Source organism: Neolamprologus multifasciatus, chromosome 20, assembly GCF_963576455.1.
Source record: "Neolamprologus multifasciatus chromosome 20, fNeoMul1.2, whole genome shotgun sequence".
In the NCBI taxonomy this organism is placed as follows: domain Eukaryota; kingdom Metazoa; phylum Chordata; class Actinopteri; order Cichliformes; family Cichlidae; genus Neolamprologus; species Neolamprologus multifasciatus.
This window is the reverse complement of record NC_140458.1, coordinates 23,436,024-23,459,640: the sequence shown is the minus strand read 5'-3', so window position 1 is coordinate 23,459,640 and position 23,617 is coordinate 23,436,024. Positions and strand designations below refer to the sequence as shown.

General features: G+C 39.9%; 1 protein-coding gene across 3 annotated transcripts in view; it reads left to right on the top strand.

The window, feature by feature from the left end:
• Window positions 1–23,617, top strand: part of LOC146494956 (plexin-A1-like) — a 306,263-nt gene that overhangs the window by 200,643 nt on the left and 82,003 nt on the right. For all 3 annotated transcript variants that reach the window (XM_085145283.1, XM_085145280.1, XM_085145281.1), the window contains exons 11-12: window positions 10,704–10,800; window positions 17,585–17,808. In XM_085145283.1, the coding sequence (XP_085001409.1) occupies window positions 10,704–10,800; window positions 17,585–17,808 (321 nt within the window). The remainder of the gene's footprint in view (window positions 1–10,703; window positions 10,801–17,584; window positions 17,809–23,617) is intronic.

The following is a 23,617-nucleotide window of genomic DNA, read 5'->3' as shown; positions in this document are numbered from 1 at the left end:
AAACATGTAATCAGGCCTTGTACTTTATATATTTTCAAACGTTTAAGTATTCTCACATAACGATTATGACTTTTGATGTTTGAGTTTATCTGCTGTCACCATGAAATTACTTTGCTGGTTAGTGTGTAACATCCTGTTGCTAAACAGGTTTCCCTTATTAGTATCTTTAAATTTGTTTCCCTGTTACCGTGTGTTACTGGCCATTTGTACATAAATTTCAGTCTAATATTACCTTTACCTAATGTACCGAGCTATTACTTGGTTAGTACTTGGGTAATTGCCTGGTACACACTTCAACTTTTGACCCCACTATTTTCACATTTTTAGCTCTAATAAACATCGCTGCTCTTTGTTGTTCAAATAGGATGGATATCTGTTATGGTTTTTCTGTTCACTCTGTGTTCTGAAAGCCTCCCACACCTCTGAAACCAGCACTTACTCCAGGAAATAGCAGTTTGCATCCCTAGTGTTTGATAGACTCGGATACATTCATTACTACACCACTACTGCTGCTGCTGAGAGTTGCTGATTCTGGAGGACAGAGACCTTCCTCAGCAAAACTATGATTCACTGGCAAAACCACATGGATATACACACGCGAACATACACACAAGTAACGCTTATCCACATGCATTTATTTTTTCACTCCTCGGTGCACTTTAATGTGTTGTAAAAATCTCAATGTTATCTCTGCAAGAGTCAGGAAGCATAGGAAAATACAGGTCTCAACACAACTTTGCAGCTGTTGATGAAGCTAGACATAGGAGGCCGAACTCTGTGTGTGTGTGTGTGTGTGCGCGCCTAGTGAGGAATCCTCCATTTCTCCACCTCCCCCCCGCCTCTCTGCTCGTCAGGTGGGACTGTGATAGGATCCAATTAAGGGAGCTGTAGATAAAATGATGATGAATTGCAGTGGTGCGGTAGACTGACGGACACAAACATACGCACACACTCAAACACACATGCGCCGGCCCGGCAAACGGAAAAAGAAGGAAGCAAAAAGACAAAGAATGAGGGAGCCAAAGAGGAGGTGAGGGAATTAGGGGGAGACAATGACGATGCAACAAAGAGTTTGATGGAGGAAGTGAAAAGAGGGGAGCGAGAAGAATAAAGAGAGACGGAGGACTAAGCTCAGCACGCAGACTAAAGGGAAACAAACAAATGAGGGAGAAACAGATGGAGACAGGATGTATTTGGAATATAAAAGATGTGCATGTTTGAGAAAGTAATTCTGAAAGAAAAGGAAATCATGAGGCGTGAAAAAGTGAAACTCCTGAGAGTAACTAGAACAGCAGAAGGTGGAAGGACATCTGGGACAATAGGGATTGGTTACAAAGTTGTTCAGCCATGCAGGGCTGGTTTTCAGACATATCTATTCAGCTCAACAGTACTGTACTCACACAGCTGTGTTAACTGTTTAAGGAGCTGTGGCAGTTTAAACGTCACAAACTCACTTTGACAAAATAAGTCATTGCAAAACTGGTATGGCAAACTATATATAGCCTTAGTAAAATATCTGCATGCTTACACTCTTAGATATAGGGATAAAGGACAGCCTTCAGTCTTCCTGATCCTTTTGTTCTCCAGTTGCCCGCTGGGTTTTCTCCGGCTTCCTCCTACAGTCCAAAGACATGCATGTTAGGTTAGTTATTGATTTGAAGTTGACTGACTGTAGCTCCAGATTTAAGATAGAAAGAGCTCTGAGTTGTTTTAAGGCTAGAATAGCTTTACAAAATCCAGTCTATTCCCATGTGAGTGTAGATTGAATTGATCAGTTGTTCTACAATGATATTCACATTTACAAACTGCAATTACCATTGCAAAGCAAAAGCAGTGTCAATACCCTCTGTTAGTGTTACATTGGCAGTACCGGCATGGCAATCACTGATTTTTCTTAGTCGCAAAGAAGTTGCTATCCTGTTTTTCTTGTGTGACTGAGGAGTTTCAGGGTACTGCACCAGTGGCAAGCCATCTCATTACTAAAGGTACAGCTGATTAATGCACAGGGGCTGAACCAAAACAGAAGCGTAGAACTAAAACAACATGCTGAAAGACAGTAAAAAGGCTCAGCTAAAGTGCACATAACTGGGGAGATCTGTGGCTTTTCCTTCACAACACATAAAGTCATTTGATATATTTTAATAATGAAATATGTCGTGGTACAACTTTCATGAGATTAATAACTTATAAACACACAGGTGTTGTCTTTGTTCCAGGTGTGTGGGGTTTACTTTACTGTGATATTTTTTGCATAGAAAAAAATGAGAATGGAAACATAAATAGAGAGAATCACCAAACAGAAGATCTATCTGTGATTGAGAACCTGCACTCCGGCTAGCATTGTCTCCAGTATTCTCTGTAGGGATTTTGTGTATATGTATCACAGCTGCCTGTGACTGGGATAGTAGAGGGTAATAAATCACAGAGAAAATTAGCCAGCAGTAGATGTACACTCATCCATTCAATCTTACTGTCTCTTTGTGAATTATTTAGCCCCACACCAAACACTGAAACATTGAACTTGCATACTCAAATACATGAGGGACCTGCAGTATGCGTTGGTGCACATTGAAATATTCACAGGAAAACACATGGTGGCGTGCACATTCGCACACAGGTGCAACGCATGCAGGCTGCTGGGATACCTACTGGTTTGTTCATGGGCAAACACACACACACCCACGCATGCACACACAGAGCCTCCCCAGGGGTTTGCAAGCCTAACGTGAAGCAGACATATGGAGATTCTCCACATGATCCTCTTCCTAATCATGTGGAGCAGACAGAGACTGTAGCATCAGCAACAACCAGCAACCTGCTTTACATGATTTATTACACTGACACACATAGGCTATCAAATGTTGTGTGTGTATAGCTGTGTGTATTATCTTCCTGCTATAAGTATATGCATCTGGCACAGTTCTGAGCAGCACAGTAAATTTTGGGAGGATGACAGACTGTGTTCAACTGAATGTTCACGGTCCACAAATTGGGCTAGCCGTAAGAGAGGGGGAGACTTTTCCTAACTTTCACAAACCTGTTATAGAGTGCACAGCTAATACCTTTGCAGTGCAATGTAGTGTAATGATTTCGTCCTGCAGTGGTATATCATAAAAATATTTTTGAAATAAAAAACTAATTTGCTAAGCTAATCACATTTTGGAAAAGTAATGGGTGTGTCCTTCATTCACAGAGGACTATAAGGAGTGGCAGAGTAGGTGTTTTAGTAGTAGTGATACTGCAGTATGGAAATAAACCGTTTCAACCTAAAAACTTGCGCTGAATATCTCACACAGGTAAAATAGTAAAACATGCTTAAATCAAAAATAAAAGTCCTATATCAGAAAAAATTGTCTCATTATTGCTAATACCATTATATCACTCCATACAGTACTTATTGCTTTATATACAGTAGTCAATTTTTCGACAAGTAGTGCCTGGTCTAATCAATAACAATACATGCTATGTTTTAAGTAAGAATATACATGCATATATGTATATGGAATATAATAAAAGATTTTTAAAAACTACCTCCTATTTAAAACTGATAAGTATAAAGTACTCCAAAATAAAGTATTTGTATGTGATTAACTTACTGCTTACTTAGTTTGTTCATTTTTGCAGATTATATATTGTTATTTAGATCTCTATATTATTTTAAACCACTTTGGGGTTCAGTAAAAAGAAATGCAAGTAAAGTTTTATTTTTAATCTTTTTCTGATTATTTTTTTGGAGTTAGATCTACTTCACTTACAAAAGTTTCAAATTTAACAAACACCTATTTAACTTCTTAATTTTCACATAACATTAAGTGAGATCCATAATTGGCAGTTGCAGCTCAAGTTATTGTGCTGGATGCAGTGAAAAACAAATTGGATCACTTCTGACTTTCAACTTGAATGAAAACGATAAAGAGGAGAGTTACACTTGACAAAGTTCAGCAAGATGGCAGGGCTTTGTGTAAAACCCCCACTTCAGTAATGAGTAAACCAACAATCTGTAAACCTACTGCACCCATGTTGTCACAGGTAAAATAATTTAACATTAAAACACCCAATTGTCCATGCTTAACTAAGAGTAAAGCACTGTGTGATTAAACAAACGGTGCAGTTTAACTGAAAAACACAGCTCCATGGGACTGGCTACTGAGCCCCCACAAACCTCCTTGATATGCACCCCTCAGGATCCTACAATAAGTATTGTAAACTCCAGGCTATAACAGTTGACAGCAGGACATTACTATGATTCTGTGCTCAGTAATATTGTTTTTATTGTAAAAGTTAATGTTCCAAGCAGTGAAAATATTCATCTAGTTGGCAGTTCCTCCCACTTATTATGTTGCTACAAAATAAATTAAACAACATATTGTTTGTTGCCCGAGTATGCCTAAAAAGCTTAGTTTGGCTACATAAAAACACCTTGATAAAGAAAAAATGCACAATGTCTTGTGTTTTGAGGAGAAATACTTTTTAAATAAAGATGACAACTAAACAATTCACTGTACGGATACAAACTTGAATTTATATTGGTAATATCGCTATTTTAACCTCAATATATGTACAGTACCTCATATATATATGCGCACACACACACACACACACACATACATATATATATATATATATATATATATATATATATATGAACACACACACATATACATGTTTTGTTCAGTAATCACACTTTAGTTACAATTATGTCGTTACTTGCAAGACAGTTACCTACATGGCAAGTGGGTCGGAAGAAACAAAAAACACCAAAAGTGTCTTTTCCTTCCCGCACACTTGGGCTACAACAAGCTGGTTTCAGTTTATGTGGAGGGAGGACAACAATGGTGGAGGGGTCTTAAACTTTTTGGGAGTGGCTATCTAGATGTTACTGTTGTTTTTTGTTTTTTTTATTGCATGAAAAAACAAGCAAACTATGAAAAAAAAGTGCAAACTGGCTCAATGACAGAAAGGACCACGTTATCCTGCTAACACAACAGCAACTATTTGCAAGCATCTGCACAGGCAGCATGCTAACACAAAGCTAGCAAAGAACCCAGCGTGATGTTAAAGCAATAGTTGTGCCATGAAGTGATTTTCAGTAATTGCCAAAAAACTGTTGGCCATATTTAACCTTTTGCAAATGACTTGTTGGCCATAAATCTGTCAAAAATATCTTAAAAATATCTCATGAATGATTTAAAGTAATTTCGAGCCAGAAAGAACATTAGCACAACATGGACATGGGTAGCCCGACAGCCAGAGCCTTAAAAGTGGACAAAGGCAGTGATGAGCAGTCTTCACTTTCAAGGTCTAAGATATTATCCATAGTTTCTGTTATAATCCTTAGCTTTTTTCTCCCTTTGAGTTACAGTTTTGGTTACTTTTTCTCAGTGCCTTCTGCGATCCCACTATCTGCATTCAACGGTTTGTCTAAACTGACTTTGTCATTCAGTTTCTTCCTGTTTTATTTTGAAGGTGGCTCTCTTTGCTTTTACATACCTGCTTAGTTCCTTTCCCGACCCTCATTATGGTCTTGACTGAGTTCTCCTGTGCCTTATTATCCATCTTCCTTTAGTGATTATTTAGTCTGTGTTTTCTGCTTCGCTCTTTGTCAGGTTGCTGGGTATAACTGTTGTTCCTGTGTATTCTCTCTCTCTTAAGTAGCCTACATTTACTTTGTTCTTGTTCTGCATGTAATCAGGTCACCATTACATTTGTGATAAAACGTGTTTGCTGACGCTAATTAACTGCACTTCCATGCACACAGTGTTTACAGTAGCCTGTATACCATACATTCTCTGTGATCTTAATACTGGGGAAATTAGTTGTATCATCCATTAAAGGGGATGCGGTATCTATTTTCTTCGGTGCAAAAGCCAAAATTAAACATATGCAGTTTATTATTATTTGATAATCCTGTATTAAATTGGGTAGAACTGTAAAGGAGTACTTGCTGAGTGTGTATGTGTCTATGTGTGTGTGCACTAGTAGTATATTTTTAACACATACTCAGGTATCCTTCAACATGACTAATTACATGAATGTGACCTGCACATGGACACAGACACACACACATAAATGTGTGCATGTCTTGCTTTTCTAGCTCTGCCCCCCTCACCAGCCAGCTGCTCTGTTTCGTTAACATCGGCACTTTTCGGTTCCTCAGACGCTCGCATGCTCCCTTGGTCTCCCTCTCTCTCTCTCCCTCTCTCTCACACACACACACACACACAGCCCATATCTATTCATACAATCCATAGAGACATGCAATCCATGGAGACGATTCATGTAGCGAGAGAATAAATGAGTGCAGAAGCAGATAACGAATGAACCTGAGCCAGGCTGGTGTGTTACTGTAATGAGGCCAGGGACGGCTTTGTGCTCACCTTGTACTTTTTACACCTCCTCCCCTTCCCTCTTCTTTTTTCTCCTCTTGTCACCTCCCCTCCCTCCCTCCCTTGTCCCCTCTCATCGCCCATCCTCCTCTCTATGCCTCTCTTGTCCCTTATCTCCTCCATGGTTAAACTTCTCTTCCCACCACTGTCCTCTACTAATTTTTTTTCTTTTTGCCCCTGTTCTCTCCCTCTTACTCCCCCACCTGTTCTTCTTTTCCTCTACTTGTCATCCCATACTGACTCTCATCGCCTTTCCTCTCTTTATTCTTTGCCTCTACATTGCTGCCCTTGTGTCCTTGTTAATCCCCGCTCTCCGTTGCTAATACCACTCCTCTCACTTTCCCCTTATCTGCTCTTTAGCTTCTCTCCATCCACCTAACTTTCATCTACTACATCCTCTTTTTGCCTCCTCTCCTCTGCTCTCCTCCCTAGGGGGACCTACACTGAGAGTTGTCTCAGGTAGATTAATTACATGCAGTGACATGAAGGAGCTGGCCAGAGGCTTTAGTAATGAGTCTGATTACTCATCTCCAGCAGCTCTGTGCACTCAGGGGAGGAAAGGCGGGACAGTAGGCCAGCAGAGGGGCCTCTCAGTAGGGAAAGAGCAACTTTCACATATGGGGTTCCACCAGTACACCAGTGTTTCTGGCAGCAGCAGTACCACCAATCTGAGATGGAAGAGTCAGCTACATGCTTAAACCTTATCTCATGGTACTTAAATAATCTGACTGTGTACATTTCTATTAAGTAAGAGACAACTTTTCAGTCTGAAGTATATCGCTGCACTCGGTGATTAAATTAGACTGAAGAATGAAGAAGTTCTTCAGAGCAGCATGGCCAAGACACAAAAGAATGATTGAATTCAGGAGAACTTGATAACCACGAGAACAAAAGACAACAATCATTCCTCGTGAAGCCAAGAATGTGGTTTTGATTTTTTTTGTAAGAATTATGATAAAATTAATGTGATGTTTTGCCAACAAGTAAAAAACAGTCATTTGGAGGGCAGGTTAACTTCTGACATTCTTTTTTTTGTTGTTAATCAAGCATTTTGATTTATCTGAGGAAAAACATGTTTATTAGGTTATAAAACCAATTTCTTATTAAGTTATTCTTTTTACTGGTTTTTACTGTGGTGCAGCCTGGTTGCCAGTTCTTCCTTGATGGCAGCCTACATATAGACAGTGACAATCAAACATTATGTGGCAATAAATTTTGTAGACGAGCCAAGGTGATGTAGTATATTACAACTGATATTGATATTTGGTGATTTAAGTATTTGATATTTCGATGGAGGCATTTAAAAAAAAAATTGATTACCTTCAACATTTAATATGTGCAATTATTCACGATTACTCATTTACTTTCTGCCCAGCTCAGCTGCTTGTTGCATTTGTGGTGTTCGAAAATGAAATGCATGTTACCACCAAGGAAGTTGCATTGTGCCCTCTGGTGGATAAACTATGCAACATTCATAGCAAAGTTGAAGGGTGTTTCTCACATCTCTTCTGTCCTTTTTAAAAATATATTTTATCGGCTATTATAAATGTTGCTACTGATATATCAGCAAATAGCTAACACAGGCCGATGCATCACCCGGCTTGTATTCTACAGGAAGAACATCATGAAGGATAGAACAAGCGTCAGTTTCTGTTGTAGCCCCTCCCATAACCACTGACATCACTGGTTCCAACTTTGATCCCAGTAGTATCGTGACGCAGTGGCAGTTTGTCAGGTTACGCCACGTAACCGCAGAGAAAAGCTGTGACCAGCGTAGCATTGATTTGATTTGATTTACATTCCTCTAACAATGAATCCTAAGAACTCCCCTGATTAACGATCTAGTCCAATCAGCAGGCCAAAATAGAACTGGTCCACTGCTTTTCCACCGTAACACGTGTCTGTGAACCTGATGACAATCCCATCAAATTCAGCTCTACTTTATCTTCAGTGTCTAACGAGTAAATATCATTATTTATTTGAGCATGGTAACCTCATATTGTAAACATCATATCAGGATTGACATTAGCTTTACAGTGTGGGTGTGTGAGTAATGCTAAATTGCAGTTTTTAAAATTGCAAAATGTGCATGATCGGATTTTGATTTACTAAATTTTTTTGAACTTCAGCTTTGCAGGCCCTTGGCATACCTGTTGTTTAATGACTTTATTTCTAAAGTGGTTTTAGCTTCCTCCACTGCTGCTTCTGTCTCTTTGTGTTTCCTCTTCTCCCCTGGCTTCCATCTCCCCTCCTGTCTTATTTTTTCAGCGTTAAATCAGCTTACCATTTTTCTGGGAACTCACTTCTGGTCCCCCAGGAAGCGAGTTAGACAGTGGGTGATGCTCAGTGTGACTGGGTGGCACGGTGTCACAATGTGGTTTGTGTCAGCATTTTAAATCATGTGACAGCATGAATAAAGCATGATGTGGCGGGCAGCGGGGTGGGCAGAGACTGACAAGGGAACAAGCCTGCCCAGTGTTTTGGGGAAGGCGGACAAGTCGAAACTCTTAAAGTTTAATGGGGGCCACGCCGCAGAGAGAAGAAAGGTAGTGTGTGGGGATGTGTGTGCGAGTGGGCCGTGTGGTTTCATTGGGTTTCCATAGACAGTCCTTCAACCAGTGGGATGTAATAGTGTTACTAATAAAGTCAACAGCCTACCTCATGCATGGTGCGTCAGGGTCACATTGAACTAGTGGGAAGGGAATACGTTCAGTCAGCCTTTTCTTTGTGGCAGAAGTGCTTCTGGTTGAAGCCCTCCTCTCTGAAGCTGTTGACCTCCCAGAATCCTGTGGTTTCATTGGTTCATTGTTCATCACGTTATCATATTGTCTCAATAAAGATCCAGGAATCCCACATTTTTTCTTCTCTGGCTGCTTACAATGTTCCCTTAGATTTTTTCCCCCCGTGTTTGTGTTTGTCTTTTTCCTCAACTTGTCCATGTATTTCATCTTTTTCATTAGAAGCATAACTGAAGGTGTGACTACTTTATCAAAGCAAATCTGTTTATTTCAAAGGTTAGTATGTTTGTATGTTAATGATTTTACTCTTTATAAAAGATTATCTTTGAGAGGTAAATGTAAAGCAGTCATATAACCCCAAAATTCATGCCTACAGTCTTTAGCCTGCCTTAAATGGACACTAGGGAAGTTTGTATCATTGACTGTACAATGTAGTGTTGTGGCTATAGAACAAGGGCGCATTCGCCATAAGCTTTTAATTGCTTTCACTCTGCAGTTCTGTCAGCCTTGGGATACAAATGTGAATAGTGGGTTGTACAACCAAATCTGGAAAAAGGCTGGTGACTTCTGGCAGCTTTCCCCAAGTAGATGAAGTCATAGGCAGCGGAACAACTGGAGTAACTGTCTATAAGTGAGCAGAAGAAAAGGAATCCTGTGGCCAGAGATGGAGAAGAAGGACACTAGATATCAAGATCAAGAGCGAAGCCCAGACAAGCATTTCCTTGATGGAGAGAATTTTGGGGATTGAGAAGGTTTAAAAATGACAGTAGCAAAAAAAAAACTGCTCTTCGTGACAAAACAGCATTTTTATTCTTATTTTAAAACACTCAAGTATCACATTATTATTTCCTTCAACCTCCTTCCCACAGCAAGTATGAGGTCCTGAATTGGAATAAAACAGATGCTAAAAGTAATCACAATTCCAATTGGGGGGGTTAAGAAAAAGGAGTTTATTAACTTTGTACAGCAGATGTGAACAACAATAGCAGATCAACTCCACAGTAGTGGAGAAAAGTTCAGTTTGTATCACAAGTGTGTGTGTGTCTGTGTGTGTGCATGTCTCAGGCCCCATTGCCCATACAGCATGCCTGAGCTCCATCTACCAAATCCAGTGTGTCAGTGAGCAAATTGGAAATGCCAATTTCACTTTACACCGCTCCGTATCTTATCTTTCGCTTACCCTCATCCCACCACTTAGCTCATGTGTAAATGAATAAGGTCCTCTCACACACATAGCACTCTTTGATTTCTGGCTCCCTTGCCGTCTTTGACCACCTCTCCTTTTCCGCATCGCCTATCTCCCTCCCCTCGTCCGCCTGCATTCTTCCATGCCCGTTCAACTGTAACCCATCTGTTTTTTGTTTTTCTCTACGTGCATCCATGAAATGTGTCTGTTTTGGCGGATATGGAATTCCGCTCGCGTGCGTTCTTTCGCTCTTTCCCTGCCTGCAACGAGCAAGTCTGGCTGAATCACTATGCAGATGACACTATATCCCACACAATTCGCAATTTGCATTCAATCCATTATAGAAGAACAATTTCTCACGCGTTCCTGGTCTTGTTTTTCTCTTCCCTGCAGTACGACTACGAGGGCAGCGACATCAGCGACCTGCCGGTTGACCTGTCTGTGGTGTGGAATGGAAACTTTGTCATCGACAACCCGTTCAACATTCAAGGTAGAGAGCTTTCTCTTCTTTGTGCTTCTCTGACGCCTCCTTCTTTATTGTCATCTCCCCTCGGGGAAGCATGTAAGCATTGTTACTCCAAGAAAAAAAAAGAGAAGGCGAATCGGCCCTGCTTGTTTATTTGCTTGTAATGATTTTCTGCGAAGCAACAACAAGCGTGCGCAGCTGTCCTCCTCCGTAAGAAATCTGCAATTTCATTTTTGACAGACCGTCAGGGAGAAAGGTGAAAGTGTACCAGTGGTTTGGCAAAACACTGTTCACGAGTTAGGGATTTAAAAGAAGAAAAGAGGGGCAGAGGGAGTGATTGATGGATAGCGATGATAACAAACAAACATCCCAACGCAGAAATTAATAGGGATGGATGTTAGAGAGGAAGATAAACAAATGGAGAACGCAATAGGCAGAAGAAAGGATGAAGAGGAAGAGCGATGGGTGGATGACAGGTTGATAAATGCGCTACGTAATGGCGGGGTGTGGGTGTGGTGGTGTAGATGTGAGTAAAGGGATTGATAAAGAAAAACAGAAAGCGACATGGAGGGATGGGATTTATTATTTTTAATCGCTATTTGTGCATGAAGTGGAAAACAATTACCAATTCTAAATTCTTTATCAAGTGTAATATATTGGGTGGTAGAGGCTAATGATTTTAGACGTCCCATTACACAAGATAATAAAAGTCTTGCTCTCAAGTGTGTCATACAGTCTTTGGCTGCGGATGCACGTGCAGCCTCAGATGAACGAACCCTTCCTACTCTCTGTTGCTTTCTCGCGTTTTGTTTTCGCTCTTAAAAACTGACACCCTTGCACATTTTAATCTGGCAGCCTTTGTGCTGTATCTGACCTCATTTTGACAGATGTTAGACGTGCCATTCACTTTCAGATGGCTCGGAAATTAGCTGCATATTGGTCATGACCTAATTCTCCTGCCCGTGCCATGTTTTTTTGTTTAAAATTTCCTCTTTTAAGGTTTTCCGCCTGTGCCGAGACATCCTCCTCGGGGATTAAACCTGCTGCGTTTGGCACGTGCAGCGCAATATTGTAGCTGTCGCGATGAACTAAATGATCGCATTTTTATCCAATCAGCTTGATGGAGTCATTGCTGTAATTTTTAACTGTAGATTTAATGACTTTTTAACTGTGAAGAGTGTCAGGCAAGCAATACAGACCCACATTTATCAGAGAATCTGCAGGTGCTGCGCTTTGAGCAATGAGCTACCCCATCAAATAATAAACATTGTTGAGACAATGTAATAATGACATTTGCTACCACTAACAGTCACTACAGCAATAAAACTAAGATGAGGTGTCAAACACAGTAGGAGTTTGTAGGATATAGTATTAACCGATGTATGGTTATGCCAAATCTAAATCTAAATTAACTGTACTGGTAATCACCAAAATAATTTGTTATGTTTGTGTCGTGGTTAATCCACCAGTATGAGCACACTCTTTAACTGAAATTACATTTTGAATGCTAAAATATAATTACTGTTGTTATCTATGGATTTTCAAATGTCGCCGTTTTACAACAAAGCGGTGAAAAAAATAGTAAATGTAAAATAGTAAAGCACATTATTATTATTTTTTAATTGCGATGCCAAATTACAGTTTTTTACTTCCATTCCTGAATGGAAAAATTTGTTTTAGTTGTTGAACATTATGCTTGATTAATTTCTTTTTTACTTCGCTGTGCTGGCTCAAATTTTGGGTATAAATTCAGATTATTTGCTTAATGACTTTTAGTTTTACACAAGTTTTTGACATTTTTAAGCATTGGACATGAGTTGTTTTTTTTAGGAATTTACAGTAATATATGTATCCTAAGGGCTGATAGTAAATCCAGCATTGAAAAGGTAACAGGTAACACAAAACTCTGATGGTTCTGTGTTTGTGCAAGGCCGCAGTGTTAGCATGTTTGTTGGCATGGCCAAACCAATATGTGTATTTAAGATTTGTCAAACTATCAGAGTTTTGTGTTTGTGTTACCTGTTACCTTTGGGTATTCACCGCTGGAGTTGCATGATTTTGGGAAGGTTATAGGTGAAATATTTGATCGCGTGTGCTGCCTGAAATTTGACTCTAAATGTATTGTAAATGTTTTTAAGCCACAATTATATAATTGCATAGATGCTAAAATGGATCCGGTATGCTTTTTGTTATTTCTGTCATATACTAGTGCATTTGTATATTAATATGAATATTTGTATATTAATATGAAGTTTACTGGAAGTTAAAAGTGTGATGTGATCCAAGCAAGGTATCCAAGCAACAGGGAGGGCTGCAGCCTTCGTTCCAATAAAGTCTATTCAAGAGCTTAGAAGAAGGTAGGAGTGCACTGATGCTCCAACCAAGTACAGAAACATACTTTTCAGGAGATGGACATCGTTGTAAGGCCTTTTTTAATAATAATGTATACTTTATTGATCCCAGTGGGGAAAATACTCTCTCTGCATTTAACCCATTCACTCAGTGAAGAAGTGGGCAGCCACCAATCAGGCGCCCGGGGGGCAGTGTGTAGGGACGGTACCTTGCTCAGGGGTACCTCAGGGTAGCCGTTTCAAACCCTCGGCTTTCCGATCATGGGGCGACCACACTACCTACTGAGCTATCCCTGCCCCATATTGATTGATCTTAGGAATTATTCGTATAACATATACTGTGATAATTGAAGCTACAGGATTTCTGATTGTCACAAGCCTGAATTTGATTAGTTATAAAGTAGACTACAGAATTTATTAATACGTTTTTAAAGTGGTTTTTTTTTTAAACTTTTTGAATTAAATGACAAAACAATGAACTTCACCATGTTCTAATTGTTTCAGATGTGTTAGTACAGCATATTCTTACACTGGTAGATGCTCACGTGGATTTAAAGCTGGTTGGCCTTACAGGGAGAGGCATGAGTTGAGGGGCTCTGGTAAAGCTCACTGTAACACAAAGATAATTAGAACTGTGCCTCATGCAAAGCAACTCTAGTTGAGTCTAAGAGTAAATGGACTGGTTATTATTTTTCAACTCTGCTTAACAGCTTTACACAGCGTCTCTCATTCACACAAGCACTTTTTTACCCCAAGGATACTTTGGCATGCAGACTGGAGCTGCCAGGGAACAAACCACTAACCTCCTGATTAGATGCCCTACTCTTCCTCCTGAGCCAGCCTCAGCCACCCACAGTAAAAAGATGATGCTGGAAATTAGTATGACAGATCCTCTCTTAGAAATATTGTTTTATTCCATGTTTTTTTCTAGGCAGCTGTTGCTGTTTGGATTTGAAAGGCCTCGGTAATAAACTTTGGAGAGATTAAAATACTTCTTCAGGTTCTTTGGTACACAGTGTTTCTGGTGCCTTAAATCAAATCTGCTTGTGTGTTTCCTTTCACTGCATCATTCAGCAGTGGATGACAATGAAGAAGTCCAGCTTCACATAAACCAGCGTGTGCGGTTAAATTCAGAGGGTAACAAGGCCAGCGGGCAAGTAGCCGGATGGAGATCCCTAATGCAGTTAGCAAAAAGTCCATTTCTCGAAGGCTAAATTCTGTTTTCTGTCAGTGAAAAGACAAACTTTTAAAGATGATTAATATAATGTAATATAACTTCTTAGAGTGCTGCAGGGAGCTTGTGCTTTTTTTAGCCCTGGTTTACAGTTTTCAACTGAGGTCTATAGTGCAAAAAGCATGATCCACAACGCCACAGCAAGAGGAAGAAATACACAAGTCTGAAATAAACTAGAGTGGTGGGAAATATATACAATTATAGAAAGGACTGAAATGTAACATTGCTTTTACTATTTAAGGGTTAGAATCTCTGCTTTTGTTACAGAATCCATTATTAGCTTTAATTCCCACATTTCCTCACAGCTCACGGTTGATTCTTTGAAAATAAACACTTCACAGGTGTGAGCTGTGAAGAATTTGGAGGGGGGAGGGGGTCATTTTTGCAAATTATGAACATAGCACACTTTTTTTCTTTTTTTTTTAAACAAGTTTCTACAGGTTTAACCTGGAATAAAACTCATAATAGGGTTTCTGACATCCATTTATTCAGCTTTGAGGATATGGCAAACATTATCCAGGTAACTCTTGTGAATCGGGCCCCAGGGACTGTGTGCCACAGCGAGTACTTTGCATAACACGGAGTGGCGTTTTTCTCCGAGAGTGTGAAATCCAAGGATCTTCGACGCGGTGTAGGTGTCAGTGTGAACTCGACACAAATGTTCCTGTTGTTGCGACTTCGAGGTGGTGGTGCCTGGCGAGAATCCGTGCAGGCAGGCATCCAAAGGTAACGGTTTGCTCTTCAAACACAACACAAACATCAGCGCGCTTCTTAAAAGCGTGCTTTCTAAATCCATCCTCATTCATACAGTCTTCATAAAGGCGTTCTCCTCCTTTTTTCCCTTCTTCTTCTCTCCGTCCTCTAATAATCCCTCCCAGTTCCATCCCCGTCTTCCTCTTCCTGAATCAGAGCCGTGTCATTCGTCTGAGGCAGAGCCGCTCGGCGCCGGCCCAGATTTGCCCCGGTGTAAAGTGGAGATGTTAATGTTAATTAAATCATTCATTTGGTTCAGATTAATTAGCGTCGCGCTACTTTTAAGACGAGCCGTAGCTAATCAGATTAGGCCGAGCCGAGGCCCGAGGCGGGCAGATGAATACGGAAGAGGCTCGCTTTGAAGTCCGGCTGCTGTCTGTCTGACAGAAAGTAGGAGGCGGGAAGAGCTTGTTACATGTTCTCGTGCTTTTTCTCCCCCCCCTCACCCATCTCTGTTTTCCCACTTCATCTGTTTAACTGGTGTGACGGCAAACAAACCTGCTGGCAGGTTTTGACAATGTTGCAGCGACTGAGATGATTATGATAGTGATAAGCAGATGACAAAACAGAAGTAAAAGAAAACCAAAAAAACATTTCTGGTACGTTCAGCTGTCTTGTTTGCATGGACTCTCACACTCTCTGTTGAATAAGGTCTCTCTCATTTCCTCTCCCTGTTTTTGGCTTGCTGTGTTCTCTCCGATTCTCTCGGCCTCGCGGGGCCTCACACCATCTTTAAATTCATAACAATCCTTGTTGCTGTTTTGTTAACAAGCACAGCTAAAATTTATCCTCCCCCCTCCTCCCTGCTTCCTTTCATCTCCCTCTCCTCCAACTTCTTAGGTGTTTGAGGTTTTAATTTATTTATTTATCTATTTATTTATTCAGTTTTACTTTTAATGACTTTTTTCCCCACTCTGCAGAGTTTGGGGAGGAATGTGTTGTTTTTTTTTAACACAACAAATTATCAATTCCCTATTGGCGTTTGAAGACATTACCTGTTGAATTAATTTCTGTGATATCCCTCTTGGTGGCTTGTTAATTTTTTTCCCTCCATTTATCTGCGGAAACAGTTATTTTCTCATCGGCACAGCCTCGGAGTGGTAATAATCACCTACTGAAGGTTTTAGGTGTTGTGTGGGTGATTAACATTCATTTATGCTGTTCCTTTGCTCTTTCTCTTCCTCATACACAGACACTCCTGATTGCTTTTTTTTCTTGCCACTGCTGCTTTCTTTCAAATGAAAAAAAAAAAAACTTACAAAACTTTCTGTTCATCAAATATTTCATGAACATCATGCAGAATATAACATTTCTCAAAATTTGAAACATGACAGATAGCCTGCTCAATAAGATAAATGTAGGGTACTTGAATACATAAACGAAGCATTTATTTATTGTTTTTGGAAGTCTGCTGGAGTGCTTTCTCCTTAAATTAAAAAATTAGGTAAAGACTGCCTTTGCTAAATGAAGAATTTGGCAGTGGTTAGTTAGCTTAGCCTAGCATAAAAGCCTGTAAACCAGGCTGTGAGCTAGCTTGGCGCTAAAAGATATTTTTCTATTAATTCAAACAAGCTAAAATTGTTAGTCAATGTTTTTTTTTTTAAGGCAATGGGTTAGGCTGAAGCAAGCGGAATATATCCGTGTATATAAAAAAAAGAAAAGAAAAAAAGAAAAACATCTTTACAGTCTAAGGCTAAGTAGCCACATGGTGCAAATCACTAGCAAATGTATGTTAAAAATAAAAAGGAGTTTTGGTAGTTTGCTGGTCTGGAGCATTGTGGTATGCGTTACCATCAGCAATCATCTTAAAGAAGCAACTGTTGCTGTAGTCTGAGAAGGGTTATGCCTTCATTAGAATTTAGATTTTAATATCCAAGACAGCGCAATTAGAAAAAGAACAAAAAATCTAGCTTTTCTGGGGGGTTTCCAAGATAAAGACCATGTCACCATGGCTTAACTTTGCAAAATTGCATTTGACAAAGCCAAAGGCCTTTTAGAACAACGTCCATTGGACAGGCGAGCCCAAAGTGGAGATATTTGGCCTGAATACTCAAACACAACACATCAGCACAAACAGCTCATACCCTCTGTCAAGCTCGGTGGTGTTCTGCAGCCACAGAACCTGGGCACCTTGCAGCTGCTGAGTTGACCATAAACCCTCTGTTCACAGTATTCTCGTGTCAGATGTTAAGCCATCTGTCTGACAGTTACACTTACCTAAAGTAGGTCATGCAACAAGATAATGATCTCAAACACACGAGCAAAAATGACAACAGAACGTCATTTTCACACTGATTTTGGAAACTGGGTGACTAGCATGCCATTTGTGTAAACTTTTACATGCCATAGCCATAAATTAATTCCTACCAAGCAAAGGTAGCCATTACTATGACTGTTAATAATGTTTGATTACAGCTCAAATCCTATTGCATATGTTGACTCTCTCCGCCTCTTTCCGTCTCTCCACCAGCTCACCTGTACAAGTGCAGGGCATTGCGGGACAGCTGTGGTATGTGCCTGAAGGCCAACCCCAGGTTTGAGTGCGGTTGGTGTGTTCAGGACAGGAAGTGTTCCCTCAGGCAGGAGTGCACCGGAGGAGGCAATTCCCACCTCCCCCTCCAGCTGGCAGAAGGTGGAGGGTGGATGCACGCCACATCTGGAAACAGCCGCTGCACCCACCCCAAGATCACCAAGGTAAGTAAGTGTGTCTGCCTGTTAAGGCTGCACACTTAAAAGTTGGTACCACCCACTGTGAACATGACAGGCTTTGAGATATACAGATAGTGTATGTGTGAGAGAGCATGCTAGGATACTTTCAGATGCTTGTGCGGCTGTTCTGTGTGTAGCTGCTTTTTGACAGTTGTCACTTTGTACTTGACTGTGGAGTACTGGGTCATTTAGCATTTTGTAGTGTAGAATGTGAGAGTAAATGGCATCTATTACTCTACAGGTGTCTGATCCACTCTGTGTGAGTAACACACATAATTAAAAGCATTCAGCCTTTTTTTCTGACACCCTCCCACACGAATGCATCAAAACTGAAATAAAATGCAACACACTCAGACTCATTCGTCACATTTTCTGCAGTTAATGTGAAAAAGTTTCCAGGTTCATGGAAAGACAGGAATGAGATGGTGACCTTTCACATGAGTCTCAGTGTACTCCAAATAACAGAAACATTTTTAATATGACTAACTAAACAATGATGCTGCATTGGAAATTAATAGAAACCACCTCTGATGATTTTTCCCTTATTAAAGAAGTGAGTTCTTTAAACTGGTTGAGTTGTGGTCTCGTATCAAAGCACCTTAATTGAGGAGAATTTTAAGCGTGATAACATGATTTAGCCCTCATTTTTGAATTTTCATTGTGTAGCAGTGTTTTAATGAATCTAATATATAAATAATACATTATAGCTTAAAAAGGACGCAAGTTTGTGTTTTTAAAATAATCTTTGAACTCACCTGTTTTTGCATCTTTGGATTAAATGGACAAATTTGCTGCATTTATATAATTTATATAATTTATTAAATTTATATAATAATTTTTTTAAAAAGCTTGATTTTTCCAATCGGAATAAACAGATCTGACCAGTCAGACCGCTGCGATTTACAGGTGTGCTGTGGCTCAAGACATTCCCGTGCTAAATATACAATGATATGGCAATAGTAAAATAATACTAGTTTACCTTAGATACAGAGGTAGACGTCGCTCTGGGTCTCTGAAAGGATCTCTCCACCTCCTGAGATGTGGTCTCTCAGCACGTTCTCACTCCCGAGGCGTAATACAGTGACAATTTGTCTAGTCCCGCGGCATTCCTGAGGAACGCGAAAGGTGACCGTCCGCGTTCTTATGCTACACGCCGGGTTATGGGACTGTGGGACATCTAGTTTTTTTCTTCTTTTCTAGAACTCTGACTCTTTTCTCAGAATTCTGTAAAAGAAGAAAAAAAAAAGACGTTCCCACTTTTTTTTCCAGTGGCCCTAATCCTCTTCTGTATTCATTCCAAGCAGTTTCCTGTTTCCTGATTTTTCTGATCTCGTAATATATGGACGTGTCGGGTGCCCAGAAGTGTAACATATCAACGATTTGTCACTTAGCGTAAAATGTTACGGTTTGGGAGTGAGAAAGTGTTGGGTCCCTGCCTCAAACTCATTTTTTCACCCCGTGTTTCTTGGAGATGATATTATTCAGAAAAAAAAAAACCCACAACGCTTTTGATGTGTGTATACGTTACACAACAAGTTTGCATTGGAAAAATCCGGAATTTTGTGTTGTTTGCAACGCACTCGGTCTTTAATGATCTTCAATCCATTAGAATTACAAGTACTTATTTCACATTTTTTATAGAATTAAAGACAAAAGCTTCTGAGGGGAGGAACTGTGGAAACTACACTTTTGACTCATTGATGGTCATAATGCTTTTTGTCAAAGCAGCAGCAGAGAGATCTGTAGTTTCTCACGTTATTTCCTGAGGTGTACAGTAGGCGAAAAAACATTTACTAAAACTTTTATCTTTCACTTGCTGTTTGAACTGAAATGTAACTCTGCTCTGAAGATAATTAAGTCCACTGATTCCACCGATGCAAATGTGAGGCTTCAAAGTAAGTAAGGATAAGCACACGCAGTGCTGCACGAGACATCACTGGAAACACAAGGGGTGAGAAGCCTCCAATGCCAACCAGCCGCAACCAGCAACAGCCAAAAGAAAGTCTTCTGATTGAAACTGCCTCCAAGTGATATACAGTTTCTAAAATCGCCTGCGAATAAAAGCAGCGCGGCTTCTTTGAGCATAATCTTGTCAACTCGTGAAGACAGTCGTGTCACCTGTGGAGATCCAAGGCACGGCAAACTTTGATAGGCCGTTGCGTCAGCTCCCTTTGTTGAAGCCCCTGTGGTCACGAAAGCCCTACGTGTCCTGAACCCAGAATGAAAGCTGCTCCATTTTAATGTGTTGCTATTAAAACGCACACATGATGGGACCTTGCGCCTGCCCTTGGCACAGAAATGGTGTTATTACTCACTATTACATCAAACCGCTACTCCAGGAAGAGAGAGCGCGAGAGAGCCACGTAAAACTTTGTTTGGCTTTTTCTTCTTTTTTAAAACTGTCTTTTAGTTATGGTGCTTTTTGTATGCCGCTGCCGTTACATGTAGTACTGTGGAGGTTTGGTTAATATGCGTCTTATCTTTTAATTTTGACAAAAATAATGAATTTTCTGTGCGAAACTCAAATGGCTATGAAGTACAAATGAAACTGGTGACACTTTCTTGATATCAGTTGTTAAATCTTTGTCCCCTAACTCATTATCATCCATTATCTATTTGCATATGTTTTCAGAGACGTGAGGCTTATTAAAGTCTCAGTTCGAGGAACGTTTCAGTTTTTATAGTATGATTCATTCACAACTCGGTCTGACTTTAATAGTAACAATTGGTGTGTTCAGACATCATTAGTGCTGTGTGGATGTATTCTTCCGTCTGTATTTGAGTCAGCCTGTTTGTGAATGCGGACGCTTACAGCATGTTTGTTTTATGTTGCCATAAATGTGAAGGAGAGGGTGCGTGAGTGATGTGTTTTCATATTATGGTAATGGTCCAGGTTGTGTGAAACAGACTAATGAATGTCTAACAAGATATAAAAGTAGAAACTTTTATATCTCGCTGTTATTTCTATGATAAGGAAAGAGAGGGAGACAATATCAGATGTCTTTATTTCTCTTCATTCACACAAGCTTTCTGCCTGTAGCAGATATTACTTTTAACATGGGTGATAACTTTAGAGTCTCTGTTTTTTTCAGGTGTATCTGTTATTGTAATTCCTACTTCTGCTCACTGAAAGTCATTTTGTTGACTTGAATAGTGTAATTAACACGTCGGCAAAAAGCGGCTCATTAGCTAAACCGTGCAGTGTTCAATATATGACAGTTGATTGTTACATATGTCAGTGAAAACAGGCTATGTGGACTGGCCGTTCTTACTTGAAGCTTCAATAAATAGAGGATTTAAGTTTTTGGTCATAATAATTTTAATGTAAAAAAGGTTCATTGGTCTCTACTCAGTTCAATTCAGTTTTATTTATACAGCACCGAATCACAACAACATTTGCCTCAAGGCGCTTTATATTGTAGACCCTACAATAATACATACAGAGAAAAACCCAACAATCCCAAAGATGAGCAAGGACTTTGGCAACAGTAGGAAGGACAAACTCCCTTTTAACAGAAAGAAACCTCCGGCACAACCAGGCTCGGGGGGGTGGGGCAGCCATCTGCTACAACCGGTTGGGGTGAGAGAAGGAAGACAGAACAAAAGACATGCTGTGGAAGTATGAAGTCTATTAACACATAGTGATTGAGAAAGGTGACTGAAGAAGAAATGCTCAGTGCATCATGGGAATCCCCCGGCAGCCTACACCTATTGCAGCATAACTAAGGATAACACTATGACGTTTTTGTGATCACTGTCCTTTTATTTAGCTGTTTTCAGCCGGAGGTGACAAGAAAAAATACATCAATAACATCAAAGTCAAAGTAAACTTCTTATTGTCATCTCTGCTATATCCAGTGCAGCATATAGAGAGACGAGACGACAAGGCTCCGGTTACATCAGTGCAACAAAACCTAATAACTACACATAAAGGAAGTAAGAAAATATATATTTTCTTTGCAATACAACATGAAGCTCATTAGATTAGAACAGTGATGGTCTATGCAAAAAGCCGTGCTTAGCTCCGTCTCTTGTTTTCTCTTCTGGTCTGGCACAATACTTTGTTGCTAATCAAACAGAGTTGGTAAGGTAGGCTGCCACTGTTCCTGTCTACTTCTTAGCAGTTTTTCTCAGCTTATTTCTGGAACTTTACGAGCAACATAGCAGTTTTTAGACATATGTAGTATAACTGTGTTACCTGTTAACCTGTGTTACCAGCAGATGTTGACATGGATGCCGTTGCAAATAAATGTCTAACCCAAAATTACGTTTTAGCATTGATTCCTATCTGATTAGCAATTTTTTGGGGGGATGGCTCTATTCACATCACACAATTTCACACTGATGGGGGCCATGCACAAAATCTTAACAGTATAAAACCAATGCTGAGTCTAGGAGGGGTGACCACACAAGAAGACACTGACAGCTATGTAGCAAAAGGAGACCGTGGAATGTCACTGACACTTACCACTAAATGTTTTTTTGTTTTTTCTACCATAAATATGAAAAAAGATGTTGTTAGGGTGGCTAAGTGGAATGGAGCATGTAGTTATATGCACCACTTTGATTGCCTGCATCTGTTTACATTCTCTTGCTGGAACTGCAAGATCTCAAAAAAGACAGCAAGCATGGCCGGCATGACAGCATGTATTCTGCGATGTCCCAGCTCACCGAAGGGCGAGATTACACGGCAAACCCAATCTGATCCAATGACCCCGTAACAGTCAGTTAAGTCTAATCTTAAAATTAAGATTCAATTTTTGACTCAACAGTGGCTCAGTTTTGTATTTATCGAGGTGGGAATTTCAAAAAATAGCCAAGATATTTTATTAAAGGGTTAAATTGGACACACAGCAAAAGCTGCGTTTTAAACATTCAAAGCTTCACAAACTTCATGCAGTTGAGGGTTAAAAATAGATTTTTATATTTTTGCATTTTAATGTCAAACAGTTTCTTAGTGTCTGTGATTATAAACACTAAAGTTGTCACACTGTCATTTTAAAATAACACTTTATTCTAGAAATCAGTCTTTCCAAACCAACACTGCTTTCACTATTTAAGGCAGGTGTTTTGGTGCATCTTCATAGTATCACCAGGTAAGTGTTCAAAGTCTCTGAATATAAAGGTGATGCCCCTAAAAATAAAAGCCTTTTAATGTTATTGTAATCTGAATCTGAACACAATTCATATTCTGTTTGGAAGCGCTGAACAATGATAAATATTTCAATAATATTTGTCTCAGACAGTTTAGTTACCAGAACTCTCGAACCATTTTCTGACCACATAAATAACTTTCCCAGTTTCTATCTGCCCTTCCATGGCTCCCATGTGCTATTGGTTACCATTCAGCCCACAGCAGGATTGTGCCCACAAATAAAATGTTTGTAGATGCCGGATGACAGATTACGAGGAAACCACTGCTGTAATACTGATGATTTGATGTGGCTACACTGTGGTTAGGCCTGTAATATAAAAGGTCACATCACCACAGAGTGATGCCCCAGTACTTTACCACCAAGTGATTCCCGCTCAGTGGTACTTAAAAGAAGTGGCCAAGCAAAAGAAGAAAAATGTGCAATAAGATTTAGTAGATTGTTTTCCATCCATGTTACAGTATATAATATGTTATATGACCAACAGTGCAATATAATGGTCTAATGCAATGGTTCTTTATTAGCTGTGATGCTTTTCATCATTGTCAAAACTCAAATTCCACATTCCCATTCAAGGCTGCCACTCAGAGTCAGAGAAAATTCAAACAGTATGAAACAATGTCAGACTGCATAATGGGGAC